The sequence below is a fragment of the Ovis aries genome, chromosome 25 (assembly GCF_016772045.2).
Source record: "Ovis aries strain OAR_USU_Benz2616 breed Rambouillet chromosome 25, ARS-UI_Ramb_v3.0, whole genome shotgun sequence".
Classification (NCBI taxonomy): domain Eukaryota; kingdom Metazoa; phylum Chordata; class Mammalia; order Artiodactyla; family Bovidae; genus Ovis; species Ovis aries.
In genome coordinates, this window is record NC_056078.1 from 41,791,028 (window position 1) to 41,810,815 (window position 19,788).

The 19,788-nt window shown below is 46.1% G+C and overlaps 2 protein-coding genes across 20 annotated transcripts in view; one reads left to right on the top strand and one right to left on the bottom strand.

Moving 5' to 3' along the window:
* MAPK8 (mitogen-activated protein kinase 8) overlaps positions 1-6,461 on the top strand; it is a 98,556-nt gene extending 92,095 nt beyond the window's left edge. For 5 of the 10 annotated variants that reach the window (XM_027962330.3, XM_027962329.3, XM_060406509.1 and 2 more), the window contains exon 12: positions 1,931-6,461. In XM_027962330.3, the coding sequence (XP_027818131.1) occupies positions 1,931-1,947 (17 nt within the window). In that variant the 3' untranslated portion in view covers positions 1,948-6,461. The remainder of the gene's footprint in view (positions 1-1,930) is intronic. The other 5 variants (XM_027962328.3, XM_027962327.3, XM_042241128.2 and 2 more) reach the window with 1 other exon arrangement.
* ARHGAP22 (Rho GTPase activating protein 22) overlaps positions 2,631-19,788 on the bottom strand; it is a 192,379-nt gene continuing 175,221 nt past the window's right edge. For all 10 annotated transcript variants that reach the window (XM_042241142.2, XM_004021555.6, XM_012105509.5 and 7 more), the window contains one exon: positions 2,631-14,639. In XM_042241142.2, the coding sequence (XP_042097076.1) occupies positions 14,411-14,639 (229 nt within the window). In that variant the 3' untranslated portion in view covers positions 2,631-14,410. The remainder of the gene's footprint in view (positions 14,640-19,788) is intronic.

A 19,788-nucleotide genomic window follows, 5' to 3' on the forward strand; every position in this document is an offset into this window, starting at 1 on the left:
TGGAATTCCAGTTGAGCTATTTCAAATCCTAAAAGATGATGCTGTGAAAGTGCTGCACTCAATATGCCAGCAAATTTGGAAAACTTAGTGGTGGCCACAGGACTGGAAAAGGTCAGTTTTCATTCCTATCCCAGAGAAAGGCAATGCCAAAGAATGCTCAAACTGCCGCACAGTTGCGCTTATCTCACACGCCAGCAAAGTCACGCTCAAAATTCTTCAAGCCAGACTTCAACAGTATGTGAACTGTTGGATTTTAAAAAGGCAGAGGAATCAGAGATCAAATGGCCAATATTCGTTGGATCATCAAGAAAGCAAGAGAGTTCCAGAAAAACATCTACTTCTGCTTTATGACTATGCCAAAGCCTTTGACTGTGTGGACCACAACAAACTGGAAAATTCTGAAAGAGATGGGAATACTAGACCACCTGACCTGCCTCCTGAGAAATCTGTATGCAGGTCAGGAAACAACAGTTAGAACTGGACATGGAACAACAGACTAGTTCCAGATAGGAAAAGGAGGACGTCAAGGCTGTATATTGTCACCCTGCTTATTTAACTTATATGCGGAGTACATCATGAGAAACGCTGGACTGGAAGAAGCACAAGCTGGAATCAAGATTGCCGGGAGAAATATCAATAACCTCAGATATGCAGATGACACCACCCTTAAGCAGAAAGTGAAGAAGAACTAAAGAGCCTCTTGATGAAAATTGAAAGAGGAGAGTGAAAAAGTTAAGTTAAAACTCAACATTCAGAAAAGTAAGATCGTGGCATCCGGTCCCATCACTTCATGACAAATAGATGGGGAAACAGTGACAGACTTTTTTTCTTGGGCTCCAAAATCACTGCAGATGGTGACTGCAGACATGAAATTAAAAGACAGTTGCTCCTTGGAAGAAAAGTTATGGCCAACCTAGACAGCTAATTAAAAAACAAACACATTACTTTGGCAACGAAGGTCTGACTAGTCAAAGCTATGGTTTTTCCAGTAGTCATGTATGGATGTGAGAGTAGGACTATAAGAAAGCTGAGCACCAAAGAATTGATGCTTTTGAACTGTGGTGTTGGAGAAGACTCTTGAGAGTCCCTTGGACTGCAAGGAGACCCAACCAGTCCATCTTAAAGGAAATCAGTCCTGAATATTCATTGGAAGAACTGATGCTGAAGCTGAAACTCCCAATACTTTGGCCACCTGATGTGAAGAACTGACTCATTGGAAAAGACCTTGATGCTGGGAAAGATTGAAGGTGGGAGGAGAAGGGGACGACAGAGGATGAGATGGTTGAATGGCATCACCAACTCAGTGGACATGAGTTTGAGTAAACTCCGGGAGTTGGTGATGGACAGGGAAGCCTGGCGTGTTACAGTCCGTGGGGTCACAAAGAGTCGGATATGACTGAGCAACTGAACTGAATGGCAGTTTTCTTTTTAATTTTTGAGGAACCGTCATACTCTTTTTCCATAGAAGCTGCACCAGTTTACATTTATTAGGGCTGTAGTTTTTTTTAACTGTTTGAGTCATACATCCCTTGAGATCCTCTCTACAGCAAAATGCAATACAGACAGTTTTGCATGTATTATCAGTATTATTCGCACGCAGTCTGAAGCGAGTTCATGAATCTCGCTATAGGACTGTTTCTAAATATTGCTTGGAGTTGAGAATTCTTGTCTCGAATAATTCTTGTCTGAAATTGAAAAATTAGTAGAAAGGGCAGGGGCTCCAGGTTTCCAGACATTTTCCGAATTCTCGCCCCGCAGCTTGCAGTGAACTGTTTGTAAGTTAGTGTTGTGCTGTGTGTCACTTGTGGTTATTTTTAGTGAGCCTTTTAAAACCAAAAGAAAAATGATTGGCCACTGGAGGCAGTCAGCGCAGTACTGGTAGCTCCATCTGCAACTCTGTCTGCAACTGATTCGCTGTTCTGTTCCTCAGCACAGGTGCAGCAGTGACCAGTGGCTCTCAGCGTCCGTCATCATCGTCGTCTGCCAATGATGTGTCCTCAATGTCAACAGATCCGACCTTGGCCTCGGATACAGACAGCAGTCTAGAAGCGTCGGCTGGGCCTCTGGGCTGCTGTAGATGACTACTTGGGCCTCGGGGGGTGGGAGGGATGGGGAGTTGTTTAGTCATTGATAGAACTACTTTGAAAACAATTCAGTGGTCTTATTTTTGAGTGATTTTTCAAAAATGTAGAATTCATTTTGTAGTAAAGTAGTTTATTTTTTTTAATTTCAAGTGATGTAATTTAAAATTTAAGTTGTGTTTTAAAACAGCAACAGAACTGTGTATTTTTGCTGTAATTAACTGTATAATGTAAACCTAATTATTTTATCATGGTTTAAAATTTTTGCATATTTGCTTTATCTTATGCTGCTGATTTTTTTTTTTTACTGAATTTGTAAGATTTTGTTTATCAAAGCAACTATTATGTGGTGACTTGCCTATATCATGAATTATTTAAGATTTTATAGTTTTTTTTATTAGAATTTATTTCAAATGTTTTGTTCATGATGCTATCCTTTAGGGTTATGTGCTTATCAATGAAATAACCCCAGAGGAGTGAGGGAAAATAACCTGTAGCCAGTTATATTCAGGAATAACTACTGTAAATGATGAACGTGTTTTTTTAAAAAAAAAAAAACCTCCAATATTTGCTACTTGCCAATTCTAATTTAGTTACATACAACTGATAGGTAATCCTATGTGAATTTTGGCAAAAGCCCCATCATCTGAATGGCAGAATAACTCAGAGCATGTCTTTGAAAGTGTTGGGCATCTACCACCATCTTCCTATCCCCGTATCCCACCCACCAACAGTACAGTAAGAGAATATGGTGTTTCCTGCAAATTTGTGGCATGCTCAAAGCTTATGATCACATAAAGTCAAGAGGATACTTCATGAATAATACATTTCAACGCAAATAAACAGATGGTTCACCTGTACTAGCTGTGAGCCTGTTTTTGTATACACTGAGTTAATCTACTCAGGCTGTAGGTCCTAGCAATGATCTAGAGTCTGGTCTTTCTCTTTCCTACAGCCTCGGGCCCTTGGACCTATTCAGTCTCCTGTTAGAGTGTCAGTCAGTTGAGCACCAGTTCTCAGGGTGTTTCTGGCCATTTGATTCTACCTGTGGCGTAATCATATTTATACTAGCTGTTGGGAGGTTCCAAAGCCTACTTAGATTTCTGTAGGTGATGTATAAAATGAGCAATATACCGTTCATCTGAAAATAGTAGCACACAGCCATATATAGGATATCATTTTCTAAGGACTGTTTCTTCATATTGAGCAGAGCAGGCATAAGTGGTAGTTATTTAGTCTGAGTCTTTCATTTTTTTTAATACCTAATTTTCAATAAAACACACGATGTGGATGTTGAATAGTGTAAGAATGGTGCTGCTCCTGACAGTTGTATGTTAATTGTTTACATTTTATATCTGCAAAATTATTTCTCTATAACAGAATTTTTCTTAAGTAAAATGTCATTGAAGTCTCATTATCTCTGAAATATGTTGTCTGTAATGCCCCAGGCACTTTTTATTATTTTTGGAACAAGAGGGATTTCTTGTAATGAACTGGGAAATGCATACTTAAATAAGCAAAAAGTTCTAGGCAGAATGCCCAATGGAATTAATGACCAGCAGGAGTAGGAACTGGTGCGATTCAATGTGTGGCATATGAACGTCCACTTGGCACGGTATTCATGTATTCAGTGCAAAATTCCTTTTGAATAAGGTATTTTAGGTCATTGTTAATGTGCAATATATAGGATCAAAATACATTAACAGCCATTTTATATGTTTTAAAATAGTAAGATTGTTTTTGATTGTTTAAGCCATGATTTCCAGCCTCTTTCGAAGTGGCAGTCTTTTTATTCCTTTTCTACTCATATGACAGGGTGCATTAATTTTATTAGGCAAAATAAAGTTTTGAGACTATGACACCTCTTGAATTGTAGAAACAGGATTGGATTTGCAGTTTCAGGAGAATTTGAGCACGAATGTGCTGAGGTTTTATTAGCTTGACAGTTACCTAGCTTTATTTCTATAGAATAGATTATTTCACTGTTGCACTTTAACAACTGACATGCTCCCAGAAGATTCCCTTCATTTTCTGCTTCCTTGCTGATGAGCCATCTCTTGGCGCAGGTGTTGGTTAAGCAAGGAAAACCAGGTGTTTTAACAGTATCATTTGTTGTAAATGCCAGCTCCACTTGCCACCCAGCATGTTTCAGTTGATTGAGAGAAAACAAAACTCTTAATAGTCATGTAGACTTAAGATACATCCTAAAAACAAAGTCTGTAAGTGTTGTGTGCCCTGGGTTTTTAAAATGCAGTATCTCAATACAACTTTCCCTCTTCTCTAACTGTGTCAAATAAGCTAAAGATGGGCTAGTTCTTTTTAGTTTTAGAAGTTTTTGAAACTTTAAAACATCTTAAACACCTTTTAAATAAGTGGAAATAAGATTTCTGTCAAGCAGTATTTACGTAAAACCACCTTGCTTATCTTATAACTTTGGATTTTCAACTTTATATACTTAATATACCCATGGTCTTACTGTCAGAAAATTATTTAGACCAAGATTTATTATTCAGCGTTATAGGTTAGGAAAGTAATTCTTTCTGTGTATTTCTTCCTGGTTACGACTCTGTGACCCTCTAATATAAACTGACCATTTGTTAAATGATTGTATTGTTGGGATTGCTTAATTATAACAGGCAAAAATAGAGCATCTCAGCGCTTTCGTACTGTTTGCTACAGTTCTCATTTTGTTATACACCCTCAGCCGCTGATTGTTCCCAGTATGCATGCCCTATGTTGGTAAAGGCACAGTGTATTCACACCAGACTTCCTAAGAGAAATGCCAGCCTCTTAAGTGAGAAGGCTGTCACACAACCCCCTTAACAATAGCAAGAAGCTTGATTGCATGTAAAACAGCAGACTTTCCCATAAGCCCTTTTGTTATTTTTTTCCATGCTGATCCTGTTGTGTTGTCTAAAAAGGTGAAGGTGAAGAGGATGTGGATATCTGATAGTGCAATCAGCAGCAGGCGAATGAAGCCATTTGGGGTTACAGATAAGACTTGGTAGACACTATCGGCCAGTATGTGCTACACTGTGAGGATGTAACTACTCACTGTTGCCTAGACATAAGCCTGTACAACATGTTGAGGTAAAAGCATAGTCTATTTTCAAGAATACTGTTATAGTTTGTTTGTGAGTGTTGTTCATTAGTCACACACTAGCTGTAGAGTGAATGCATGACGCCCCGTGACCCCAGGAAACTTGCCAGTAGGAAAACCAGACACCACTGTCCTGTCATTAGCAGCCCTTAAGTGTTGCCTCTGGACCCGTTACATTTTAGTATACTTGTGTTTCTACTGATCTCTCTTAGGTTTTTCCTGAATCAGAGGAAACTAATTTTTCCTGAATAGCATGAAAGATGAAGGGGTAAAGGGCATTGAAGCAGAAATGTATAGTTTGGGGTATGATTAAAAAACTGGTAAGGAAAAAAACGTCCTAATTAGTTTCAAACTAACTTGCTCTTAGTTAAGTGCTCTTAAGGAGAGTCTAGTAAGAGTAACACTTTCTGGCCATTTCCGATTTAGATTCTCTTCATTACTGGAACTTCTGAGAAATATTACCTGTGGGTTAGTTTTGCACAATGTTCTATTCTCACAGTAACTTACAAATTAAACTAGGTTTTTATTGAACTACCTCACACTAATTTTCTATGCTTTCCCAAGTAAGCAGTTGCCCTTACTGTTAGATCTTCACTGAGTGTGAATTATGTGTGTTAAGTACTTTATAGCCAGTGTCAACACTATACCAGTAAGTATGTAAAATATATACCTTGCATCAGTAAGAGAGACTCACCTGTAAAATCTTTCACTATGTATCTTAGAAAATTGTGTTAGATGTGCTCGTTGGACGTTATTACTGTCTCTTTTTGTAAGTAGAAACCTGCTCGTGATATCAGTCCATTCTTTACATTTTACAAAAGGAATAAATCTTAGTAAATTTTACGAAGAAATAAATTACTTTTGTAGGCCCGATATTTGGTATATTTTTGAGAAGCTCTTAATCTTTTAGCCGAATGATGAAGTTAAAACTGAACTAGCTGTCTACCTGGACTGTGACATCTATTTTCTCATAGTTTATCCTGTTCAACAGGTTCTGAAACCTGAAACCTAAGTATGATAATCGACATTTGCTTTTCTCCCTGTATGATGCCATTCCTTTTCATTCCGCTCCCTTCCCTGTGTTCCAATCCCTCTCCTCTCCCCTCCTCTAGACAAAACAGAATGGGGCGCTTTGTAGGGAATGCTGAGATAATTATTGTGGTTTTTAATCCTTCATGCCCTAGTCATTAAACATGCACCACTGGAATGTAAACAATGTTATCTTAGTATGTTAATTGGTTATAATATTTTAAATAAAAAAGAAAAAAGTGATATGAAAATTATGAAATTAAGAGTTTTTCATTGAAAACAAAATACAAATTTTTGGTAAAAAGTTTTTCTGAGCAGGTATCAGATTTCCTATGGATTTGGGATTAAAGGGATACTAGGGCAAGTCTCTTAGATTTGGATTTTATATAAATTGTGAAAAGGCTAAACTGTCACCCTGGTTTTCTGGTGTTTGAACTTGCTAGAGAAACATTATCTTAAGAAAGGAATTTGCTTCAATGCCCTTAACCTAGTTCTAGTAGCCATGTGAGATAGCAGTCACATGGACCGCAGACCACTTGGCAAGAAGTATTTTAAAAGGATCTGTTTCAAAGCCACCCAGGGATTTCAGCTCAGTGCATTTCCAGCTTTGCCATGCAGGTGTTCTCTTTGCCTGTACTAGGCAGGCTAGCAGGCTCACTGATTGCATATGTCCAGTCTGTTGACTCTCATCTATCTTGCTCGACTCTTGCTCCAGATAACCGTCATATCCACAAGCTCACACCCCTCCTCACCTGAACTCATGCTCGCCTGGTTCTGAGGAAAGGACAGGCAAGGCCCAAGTATCCACCTGACCACTACTGCTCCATCAGCTGATGCGGTTGCCAGCCTGACGCTCTCCGTCTCATCACAGTCATTGGCGAGACCGCCGGTGATAGACTGGACGGCAAGAGCGGACGACCGTGCTGAGTGCCGAGTTAATCTCCACTCGATCGTAACGCCCTAGTGACACCAGATAAAATGAAGTGGTTCTTGTTAATTGCGGCGTTACATTTATTTTAGTACTGCTCCTTAAAAGATCCATTGACTCTGTCATTGAAAATTGATCTGTAGTGATTTTGTGGATTGAGGTTTTTTTTTTCTTAGCTTTTATAGCAGTACGTCTTTGGACTTCATTTGAAACTAAAAGATAACTTCAAATATGTTCTGTGAAGTTAGACTTCTGTCTGACATAATTCATTCACCATATCCTGTTGTCTCTCTCTCTGCTTCCGTGCTTGGTAACATATTTCATTTAACTCCATCTGTGTGTGCAAATCTGTCTGAGACCCTGTGTTGGAAGCTGGGCATGAGAGGTCTAAAAATGATGACACTCGAGCCTAGTAAGCCTGATCGAAATAAGTTTTGAATGGAGGAGCGAAGGTCATGCTGAAGGAACACAGGGAAGGACTGATTAGAGGGAATGAGGGTTTTTGCAGAAGAAGCATTTTTTCAAGGAAAGTTTGGAGAAGAGGGCATTCCCACGTAAAGGGAATGAGAAGGGAAGAATGGCCTAGTGGGGTATGACTGTAAGGAGAGAATGATGGGAGGTAAGACTGAAAAGTTGATCAGAAGTGAAACATTTTGAAGAGCTTGTCATCATTTTAAAGGCGGTAGGAACTGCTAGTTTGTGAATGGAGTTAATATGAACAGGCTTAGAATAACTGACAGTGGGCGCGGATCTGATAAGAGTGGAGGCGTGGGAATTGTGAAGCCAGAGATTGAGAACTGAGGTCCTCTGCGCATATTGAGAATGGAAAATTGGGGATTTAGATTACACCACATAAGTGAAGTTGGCAAGATTAGCATTTGGGGCTCATTGGTCAGCACACAAGAGGTTGTTTGGGGAGAGTACCTTGGGTGTATTTTACAGATTGTACATCACAGCTCATGACGGAACACACTTCAGGTATGGCATCAGCTTGCCATTTAGTGTTCCAGGAGTGGAAGGAAAGGAAAGATTGCCACCTACTTGCCTGCCAGCCTCTGTCCGCACAGTCTGTTCCCTGATGGAGTCTGTGTCATGCGCCTGCGTGGCCTGCGCCCCATTTTCATTAGTGTCCTTTTGTAGACAGAGGGAAAAGAGAGGGGTTCCTGCTGGATGTAACGTAAATAAGACTTGGAGTTGCCTGAACAGGTAGGGGCATAGTTCTGATTGCTGAGGATCGAGTGAGTGGTAAAGCAGCAGTAAAAAGTACTTTCGAAAAGTTGGCAGGAAATACAAAGAATTATGACAGTGTCTTGAGAGACAAAGGGTAAACTGAGGGGTCAGAACAAGTTGAAAGGGAGAATTCAGAGGCACCTGTGCCTTGATGAGACACAGTCCTGGAGAGGGTGGGATCCACTGAGTCCTAGGGGTCCAGACTAGCCTGACCTCCAGATGGAGAGTTTGGTAATCTTGGACAAATCTCAGCTTTGCCAAGCCCGGGGCTGCGTCGTCTGTCGCAGGATGGGAGATAAGTCTTTCCCAGGGCTGCGGAAATGATAGACTGTGTGTACTTCTGTCAGGATAATCCACGTAAAGCAAATATAATTGTTGACTTTAGCCGCGGAAAGGAATAGAAACGGTTTAAGATAATGGGCAAATATTGAAGCGAGAGGGAGGAATTTTGTGTGGCCTCCCATTTGAGAGCTTAAATACATGCTGACCCCCAGGCCATCCTATTCATCCCCAGTAGTCTCAATCTTCATGTGGTTGGTAAGAATAATTCTCACGTGAGAGAAATGCCTCAACATCAGTATTGACTGAGGATTTTTGTTTGTTTGTTTGTTTTACTCTCTGAAAAGTAGGACTGCTAAACATTGTTTTGATTCTTTTGCTGTTTTTTATGTATCATTCCTGCCATTCAGTTCATTCCAACTGAACCTCCTCCGTGACACATACTTCACATCTTTGTGCGCGTTACTCCCGCCGCTGGTTCATTGGAAATCTTCGTGGCTGAAGGCCCGATCCGATTGTTCCTCCTCTGATAAAGCTTCTCTGCAAGGGCTTACTCTTTCTTGTCCCTGTTGCATGTTCCCTTGCTGTGTTCATTTGTTCACGCACTCACGGTTCTGTCCTGTGAGGCAGCAGTGTGCTTTATGTCTCTCCTGTTCTGCGAGGCCATCCTGTGTGTTTATCTTCGCTGGTGCTTCACCCAGAATCCCTTGAATGGAGGAGCCTGTTCACAATGATTGGGAAGTAGGCATTCGATAAATGTTGGTCTGGATAAGTTATTGACAGAGGACCTATCTTCCGTACTGTGTCTGTCCCCTGAAATTCAGTATTCACTCCTTTCAAGATCTGCCGTAAGGAAGCTGCACGTAGCTCTGTGACACTGCTATAGTAGCGTGAGCATGTGCTCTGACGGCAGACACCTGAAGTTGGATCCGGGCTTCACACTGGTTGCCTCACCTCCAGCAAGTTGCGTAAACTCTCTATGGCTCTGTTTTCTCAGAAGGAGTCAGAGGGAGAAGGTGGTTCTGATGCGGTCCCTCCATTCATTATCAGCTGCCTTGAAGAACGAAGTACCAAATCTCCACCGGGAGCAGTAATGAATGGGAAGCAGGATGCAGCAAAGAACGCGGCAGGTCATGCTCCGGGGGGAGGTAGCGGGACGCCACTGGAGGAGGCCAGGAAGGGCTGGGGGAGGGAGGAGGCACAGACCAGGCCGCCGAAGGGGGCACCACGCCCCCACGCTGCCCAAGTTCCTGCCAGGACTCGATTCCCAAAGTTAGTTGCACAGAACACTAGTTCTGTGTTGAATGAGTAGCAGTATTCATGGAGAGCTTACTCTGTGCTGGGCATTAAGTGCTGTGACTGTATGAGCTCAGAGTTTTTATAACAACTTTATGAGGTAAGAACTGTTACTCTCCCCTCGTAGGTGATCACACTGAGGCACAGGGATGCTGAGCAAGTTGCTCAGAGCTGCACAACCGTGTGGCAGGGCCAGGATCTGAGTCTGGATAGCCTGCCTCCCGTTTTCACTCTGTGACCGCTGTGTGCCACTGCCTAAGAAGTCTTATGTGAATAAAGGGTTTCGTGCTCAGATAAATTTGGGGGCTGCTAGTTAAAGGTAAGCATGTTTGCCATTTTTCGAGGCTGCTCAGACTCCGCTATGCATCTCCAGAAACCTGCCTCAACCGTGGCCCTGTCTCCCTGCCTCTTCTCTTTGCACCAGCCCTCCCACTTGTCCTGGTCTTGTTTCTCTTTTTCAGACTCGCCTCTCCTCGTCGTGGCACGCTCTTCTCTCCCTCACCAGTCTTTCCCTCTACTGGATCACTCCGGGCAGCACACGTGTGCTCTAGTAACCGCCTGGGAAAGCTCTCCTCTGCCCCCTCCACTTCGCCACCCTGTCTCTGCTTCTCGTCACATCTGCGCTTCTGGAAAGACTGGCCTGGGCGTGGGGTCTTCTCTTCAGCTCCCATGCAGTCTTCCGTCGGTTCCTGCTAGCTTCTGGCCTGACACTGCGCTCCACTTGGCCTGGACCCCACCGATAGTTCCCTGACTAGTTTCCCTGCTGCTCCTCCCTCTGTGGGCGGATTTAGCCACTGTCCAAAATAGCAGGGGCCAAAATAGCCTGCCTTGTTGAGTGCAAGCCAATTCATGTCCGTTTATTTAAAGCCCTTGAGTGCTTTCCAGTATCCCTTCAAATAAAAGTGACTCTTCTGTAAGCGACAGGGGTCTGCGGGGTCGGGTCCCCGCCTGGCTCTGGCCCCATCCACCTCCCGCCGTGCCAGCAGGGCACTGGTGCTCATGTGGACTTCTGCCTGGACCTAATTGAGTCAGTGTCCCTTCCTGTCCTTCAGTCTTGGCTTCAGCACACGGTCAGTGTCTCGTCTGTCCGAGCTCCCAGCCAGGCAGCATGGCAGCTGCCCCACGCCACTGCTGCTGCCCCTCACGTGGTCCCTTTGTGATGGGACTAGGCAAGGGTCCTGGGAGAACCCTCCAGGGGGGTGGGGCCCTGCCCAGGACCGACGGGATGTTGCGACTGACCCCATTTATTGCCCACAGATTGGAGCCTGGTTACCTGGACTCTGTTCTAAGTCCTTTTACTGTGGGGAGTGAACCCAGTTCACACCTGGTCCATTATTCTACCAGCCAGGTAGACAAGGAGCGCCTCTTCCACTGTTTCTGTCTTTGCCTGTGTCTCTTTCATATACACACGTTCTTAAAATTGTATTCTAACATGGGGCACTTACCAGGCTTTTTAAAAGTAAGCCAACTCATTTTTTTTCAGTGTAAGAGTTAAAATTTACAGTTTTTTCTTTAGAGTAAAACACACATTATAAAACAATTTTAAAATTTTTAGAAGTAGTTTGAGAGCAGAATCCTACAGGTTTTTTTGTTTTTGTTTTTTTACCAGTTTTCCACTATTGTATGTTTGATTCGTTGACAATTTGGCAATTTTTTCTCAGTAAGTTGTGGTTACTGAATCTTTCTAAAGCATTTATGTAGGTTTTCAAAAAATTGACTCCCTATCTTTTCACATTTATAATTCATTGATTTACTTATTATTTTCAAATTTAAGAATTTACTGTTAATCCCTTAATCTCTAAACTTTGATTATAGAGTTTAGTGGCAGGCTTCTAGAGGTCTTTGAAAGCTAAATTTTTTGTATATGTGGTTTTCTTCTTCAATGGGTCTATAGCCTTCATCAGATTCTCAAATTTATTTTCTTAATTGAAGTATATAGTTGACTTACAGTGTTAATTACTGCTGTACAGCAGAGTGGTTTTTATATATATATATTTTATGTTCTTTTCCTTTATGGCTTCTCATAGGATATCGAATGTAGTTCTCTGTGTTAGACACGGGAACGTTGTTGTTTATCTATCTTACGTGTAAAAGCCCACTTCTGCCACCTCCAGCCTCTCAGTCCATTGGCCCCCAGTCCCCTCCCTCAGCGACCCGTCTGTTCTGTGTCTGTGACTCTGTTTCATAGATGAGAGGCTCGCTTCTCATATTTTAGAGTCCACTAAGCGGGCATCACTAAGTGATACCATATGATCTTTGTCTTTCTGACTTCACTTAGTATGGTAATCTCTAGTTGCATCAGTGTATTTAATATTAAATGATGTCATTGCAGTAATAGGAATAACTCGAATCCCCAGGTTCGGGAGCAGGTTCTATGAATGTAACTGAACTGGGGAGAATGTGGTGGACGGGACAGGGTACTGGGCCAGAGCCCCTCAGTCTCAGTGTGATTTACAGGCGGAGGTCAGTCTATTTTACAAACAAAGTGGAGAGTGCTAATTAAATGGAAACTGGAGGACAGAATATCTGCCGAGTACTGCCTAATTTTCGGAGAAAAACTGAATTGCAGGTCTTATGTTTTGCCAGCAGGTGGAGTGTGGCTCACAAGCTGGTTTGGGCCTAGCACTTGGCCAAAAGCTGAGCCTCTGCCACTACTGATGGCTGAGCGGACAGACAGCGTCCCCATCATCACGTGGGGTCCCTTTGGGCATTTCTGCTCCTTTCATAGCCTAGCAGCATTTTTTCTCTAGGTCAAAGTTAGCAGAACTGAGGACCATAAAATACACTGGTGTTCTCACCTCGCTCTTCCCGGCCTCAGTTTCTCCACTGAATAGGGAGCATGTGGTTAATTCCTGTGTTACTGAGCTGTTGTGAGCAATCAGTCACTTCATACTGCTTTCTTTCTCCTTGAACAGGAGGAGGGCAATACTTTACCCCCTGGGAAAGCTGGTCACCCACACTTCTAGGATAGTGATGGGCTTGGGAGCAGATGCAGGTAGTGCTGTCCACTGACCCCACCCCTCAGAGCTCCCCAAGAGAATCCTGGCTGCTGATGCTGCTGAGGGCCCTGGGCAGGCACCTCTCCTCTTGGCTGCTGAGGCCACCAGTGACCTGGCTGAGGGCCCGTCATCAGCCTCCTCATTACCGCGGGAGTTCCTAGTCAGCCTGGGCCTGTGGGCTTGCGCCTTGACGATGGAGAGCCAGCGCTTCTGGGAGCACCAGCCCCCTGGCATTTGGAGCACTGCTGTGATAGTTTATACCCGCCTCCAGGTAGAGGGGTAGCTGGCCTGAGTGATTTCTCCAGAGATGGCAGTCAGAAAGCGGGGCACTTTGGTGACCCCACTCCCCACAAAACCATTGCAGTTGGCTGCTGAGGATAGTGGAAGGTGACAGGGAGGGTGCTGTGAGCAGGGGCAAGTGAAGGGATGGCGCTAGCACTGCCTGCTCTCCAGACGCCAGTCCCCTCTGCTCAGAGGCGGCTGCTTTGCTGCCACTGAAGGTCCGTCCCGAGGAACTCTGGCCCAGTCCTGGGCTGAGTGTGGCGGCAGCCAGGGAAAGGCTTGAAGGAACTGCCCCCATGGAGCCTTGAGGATGAACCGGAGGTAAGCAGGCAGGGAAGGGAGAGAGATTGGCATCAGCTCAAGGGGAATCTGCAAAGAGGGTGGGCACAGCTGAGGGGTGGCCGTCACTTGCGCTCACCTCTCCACTATGGAGCCATGCCTTCACCCTGCACATACCCAGGGGAGCAGAAGCAGGGAGCGCTGCACCCCTGCTGAGCCCTGACTCATGGGCTCTGGCTCTGCAGCAGAGCCGGGGCCTTGCAAAGGACAGCAGGTTACAGCAGAAGGCTGGAGAGAGATTCCCGACAGACACCAGCTGCAGACGCCCAGGCGGTGGGAGGGGGAGCAAGCAGTGAGGAAAACCATCCTGCCTTGAGCGCAGGAGGTGGAGCCGAGAGCACACAGATGTGCCTGTTCAGCGTCAGTGGCCATAACACTGGCTGCTCAGAGAGCTCTGTCACCCACTGCCCAAGGCTCCTCCATGCCATCCCACCCGTGGGACACCTGGAGGACTTCCAACCCTGTGAGAAGCGGAAGAGGCCTCTCGGTACCCTGCCTCTGCACGACCATAAAGGAGTCAGGCACCCAGGCATCATGCTTTGAGAGCACATTTAATAAAGAGTGCAGAAAGGTCCCGGTGGGCTACTCAGATCCCAAGTGCCGTCTGTTCTGGCGGTCACGGGACTGCCGCTCTGATGCCTGCCACACCGTGCACGGTCGGAGCAGCCTCCAGATCCCGAGTGGGGCTCGGGCTCCTGAGGGGGTGTCAGGGCTGCTCTCTCCAGCCCGTGCCGGATCTGCTGGCACCGCTGAGGCCCAGGTCCAGCTGCAAAGGCTCCGGCTCCTCTCGAGGCTGTGGAGGGCCGGGAGGGCGAGCACGCAGCAGGGACGAACTCTGCTGGTCCCTTCACTTCAGCGCCCTGGCACCTTTCATCCCAACAGTCAAGCTTCCCAGGGTTGAGAAAAACTCCTCCATCTCCCTCTGCAGCAGCTGGTTCCTCTTTTCTGCGTCTTCCCGAGCCCGCTCCGAGTTCCGCAGCTTTATCTCCAGCATCGTGTACTTCTTCTTTTCTTGGTCTAGCTCCTCTTCTAGCCGTGACATTCGTTTCCTCAGGTCGGCACTACCTTCTTCGAGTCTTAAAAAATGAAAGAAGAAAGACACCGTTTTAGACTTGGGCTGAGGTTGGCAAGCGAGCTCCACTGTCGGCAGACACTTGATGGGGTAAAGTAGCTGTTCAGATCTGATACCCAAGGGGGAGGATGCTGTGGATTCAGACCCAGTGCCAGGCGAGGCTTCGCAGACTGCATATCCTCGCAAGACTCTGGGGCTTCACCCCGCAGAGATCCTCCTCTTGGCCTTTGGCACTCAAGGTCAGGGGCCCTCCCTGAGTTCTCACTCCAGTAGAAGACCACTTACCCTCCTGCCTGGCTACCTGGCATAGTGAGGGTTGGACTGCCCGCTGGCAGAGAACAGGACTGAACCCTGCGCCGAGAGGGAAGCTGGAACCTGTCCCCTTGTTTGCTCAAGAGCCACCGAGCTCCATCCAGACACAGCGACTCACAGGAGTCCCCACTCAGGCTGCCGCCTCACCTTCTAGCCCCTCTCGGCCTTCACACCCCAGCCCATGCCACCCTCTGGTGAGCTTCTCCTGATCCTCCCCAGCGTGTCAGACACTGCTCCTTTTTGTTACCACGGAGTACACCACAGGCCTTTCATCTTTTCAACCAGATGACGCACTCCTCTGAGGCCTCAGGGGCGGGCTGTGCCTGGCTCTGGGAACCGACCTGACTACAAGACGTAGACTGGGCAGGACACAGACTGAACCCTGAAAGTGCAGGGCTGACCTTCCACCCGTGCGCCGCAGCGACAATGGGCCACGGAGACCCGCGGCACTTCCCCGGCACAGGACGCGCGTAGAGCAAACACCCCTTCCAGCCCCGCAAGGCCTAGGCCCTCACCCACAACTACTGAAGACGAAGCATGGAGAAGCGCTAGAATCCGCAACAAGACAGGGAGGCCCACTCACGCTTCTTTCATTCAATATAGTATTGAAAGTCCTAGACCCGTCAGTCAGGCAAGAGGCATAAATAAAAGGTATTCAAATTGGGAGGGAAGAGGTGAAACCGTCATCATATGCAGATGACATACACTGTTTGTAGAGAACCCTAGACTCCGCACGAAAACCAGCAGAACTGATAAATTCAGCAAGGTAGCAAGATGAAAGATCGCCGGAAAGAAATTGGTTGCATTTCTTTACACTGACATTGAAACAACCCCCTTTAAAACTGCATCAAAAGAACAAGAAACAGACAAAAAACTTAGGAATAAACCTCACCAAGGCAGTGAAAGACTTACATGCTGAGAACTACAAAACATTAATAACGGAAGTTGAATGGAAACATGACCCCATCTCTGGGCCTGGAAGAATATTGTTAAAACAGCCATGCCACTCAAAACAATCTACGGGTGTAGTGCAATCCCTATCAAATTACCCATGACATTTTTCAGAGGACAAATAAAATTTATATGGAGCTGTAAAAGATCCAGAATTGCCAAAGCAATCCTAAGGAAAAGGGACAAAGCAGGAAGCACAACACTCCCAGACTTGAGACAACACTACAAAGCTACAGTCATCAAGAGAGCGTGGTATTGGCACAGAAACAGATACACGGATCAGTGGAACAGAATAGAGAGCCCAGAAGTAAGCCCACACGCCTACGGCCAACTAATCTTTGAAAAAGGAGGCAAGATATGCAAGGGGGAAAAGACAGTCTCTTCAGCAGGTGGTTTTGGGAAAGTTGGAAGCTGTGCGCCCATCAGTGAAGTTAGAACACACGTTCACACGATACAGAAAAATAAACTCAGGATGGCTAACGACCTGAATAGTGAGACATGACACCATAAACGCCCTAGAGGAGAACGCAGGCAGAACATGCTCTGACATTGTGCCTGTGTTTTCTTGGATCAGTCTCCCAAGGCAACAGAAATAAAAGCAAAAATAAACAAATGGAAGCTAATCAAACTCACAGCGAAGGAAACCACAAAATGAAAAGAGACTAGGGACTGGGAGACAGTATTTGCAAATGATGTGACCAACAAAGGATTAATTTCAAAACATACAAACAGCTCATTCGATAACAGAAAACCAAACAACTTAATTGAAAAATGGGCAGAAGACCTAAACAGACATTATCCAAAGATGGGGTGGAAAGTGAGAGTCACTCAGTCATCTCCAGCTCTGTGACCCCACAGACTACACAGTCCCTGGAATTCTCCAGGCCAGAATATTGGAGTGGGTAGCCTTTCCCTGCTCCAGCAGATCTTCCTGACCCAGGAATCGAACCAGGGTCTCCTGCATTGAAGGCGGATTCTTTCCCAATTGAGCTATCAGGGAAGCCCAAAGATGAGGTAACAGATGGCCAGCAGGCACGTGAAAAGATGCTGATATCACTAATCCTTAGAGAAGTGCGAGTCAAAACTACAGTGAAGTATCGCCTCACATCAGTCAGAATGGCCACCGTCAAACAGTCTGCGGATGGTAAATGCTGAAGAGGATGTGGAGGAAAGGGAGGCACTCACCATTGCTGGGAGCGTAAGTGGGTGTAGCCACTAAGGAGACAGTATGGGGGTTCCTCAAAACTAAAAATTGGAATTCCCCAGCTGTCCAGTGGTTAGGGGGGCTTCTCAGCTGGCACAGGGGCAAAGAATTAAGAAGACGCAAGAGAGAGACGGCTCAATCCCTGGGTTGGGAAGATCCCCCTGGAGTACGAAATGGCAACCCACTGTAGTATTCTTGCCTGAAAAGTTCTGTGGACAGAGGAGCCTGGCAGGTCACAGCCCATGGGGTTGCAAAGAGTTGGACACCACCAATACGTGTGTGCGTGCATGCATACGCCCACACGTGTGTGTGTGTGTGCACGTGTGTGTGTGCGCACCAGTGGTGAGGATTCTGCGCTTTCACCACCGAGGGCCTGGGTTCAATCCCTGGTCAGGGAACTAAGATCTCATAAGCCATGCGGCATGGTCAAAAGTAAAAAAAAAAAAATCAGAAACATACAGAAATATGAGTTGCCATATGACCCAGCAGTCCCACTCCTGGGCATATGCCCAAACAAAACTCTTAATTCAAAAGCACACACGCACCCCTGTGTTCACAGCAGCACTGGTTTACAGCAGCCGAGACATGGACATAACCTCAGGGTCCATCAGCAGGTGACTGGGTAAAGAGGATGCGTGTGTGTGTACACACTCACAGTGTACTACTACTCTTAAAAAAAGAGCCAGTGCCACTTGCAGCAGCACGGATGGATTGAGAGATGATCATGCTGAGTGAAGGAGTCCAGAAAGAGACAAGTACCACATGCAGAATCTAAACTACGACACAGATCAACTTACCCGTGAAATACTCACAGAGAACAGACTTGCAGTTACCAAGGGCGAGGGGAAGGGGTGGGGGAGGGAGGGTTCAGAGTTCAGGATTAGCAGATGCAAACTGTTTATATATATGTGTGTGTGTGTGTATATATATATATATGGATGGATAAACAACAAGGTCCTTTTTATAGTACAGGGAACTATATTTAGTATCCTGGGATAAACCATAATGGAAAAGAATATGAAAAAATATATATGTATATTAAAACTACATCACTTTGCAGAAATTAACAATGCTGTAAATCAGCTATACTTAAGGGAAAAAAAAAAAAAAACATGGAGAAGGGAAAAAGCCTCCCTTTGCTCTAACCTCCCATGTGGGAGGGACACAGTGTCAGAAGAGCGCCCCCCACAGTGGAGGCAGCAGGTCCCCCATGAGCCTCTTCACTGCTCCTCCTCCCCTCTGAGCTCCTCCTTCACCAGACCCTCCTCGCCCCCTAGTGCTCCGGGGAATGGCTTGGGCCACCTGTCTTCCTTCCATGCCACTCCTAAAGGGATTCTGTCCAGTCTCAGGCTCCAGGCACCACAGGAGTGGTGAGTGAGCAACAGGTTGAGTGGCAGCCCTTAATCTTTGTCTCCCTCAAGTCCACTCAGAGACTTGATAAGCACCTACAGCTTAACAGACCCACAGCTCCTGCTCCTGTGAGTTCCTGCCCTCCTTTCCCAAGTCACCCTCCTACAGCCCCAGTCTCTTCACTCAGAGACCACCTTCTTCCAAAACAAAACTGGTGTCCCTCAATTCAGCTCTTTTTCTCATCCCACATCTGATCAACTGGAAAAACTCAAACATGTTCTGAATCTGGCCACTTGCCCACCTCGACTGCTGCCTCTGAGGTCCATGCCACCCACAGGTCTGGCCTGGATCTCCATGGCCTCCTAACTGGTCTTTGCCTTGTCAAGCACTCGTGCACACAGCAGCCAGCGCACCTCATCAGAGTGATCAAAGTACTCTAGGCCTGCCTGCAGCTTCACATCTCGCTGGGAATAAAATCAAAGCATCACTCCTGGTAAAAGGCCTCGCCCCCTACCCCACCCCCTCCACCTCGCTCTTTCAGAGCCTGCCTGGACACTCAGCAAATGCACAGTGCGTCAAGGATTGACCCCAGAGCCCCTCAGACAACAATACTGCATTTCCCCTGAGAACCCCAGCCCCCGAGAAGGTGAAGGCTTGAGTCACCTCCACAAATAGCCAAGGAGGTGACAGGTGGATTCTGACCCCCGCTGAGGCTGCCCTCAGACAGCATCCGCCAAGTAACACGCCCTGTGTGCTCTGTAAGCTCAGCTCCAGCAGCGCTCGCCGTCCAGTGAATCTGCACAGAGTTCCTGCTGCTGTCTCTGCAGGGTGTCCCACCCCCTGCTTACCCTGTGGGTTTTCCCCACAATTTTACACCCGGGCTTTCACTCATGCAGTGTCCTTTCTCATCCTTGTTCAGCTCAATCCTTTTGGTCCTTGGCTCCTATTGAGCCAAGTCGTGGGTCAGATATCACCTGCTGTGACCCCACCTACCCCTGATCTCCCCCTGGCAGTGGCCACTGCCCTCATAGCCCCTTTGCTGCCATCTTCCCACCAGGAACACAGAGCCGGCACACGCCTGACCCTCCCCAGGTACCCAGGAGACAGCTGCCAGCAGGACAAGAGGGTCAAATGCTGCCATTCCAGCTCCCCTGGGAATCCCATGCTCAGAAACAGAAGCATGGATCCTTTCAGCCTCCACTGATGGAAAAAAGCAGCACTCAGAGCCCACTGAAGCCTTCTGCTAGTGGGTGGGACATGGGTTCATAGGTGAGTTAGCTGATGCAAGGCCTGGGGCGAAAGGAGCTAAAGGGTCTGAGATGTTGACGGAAGCGCT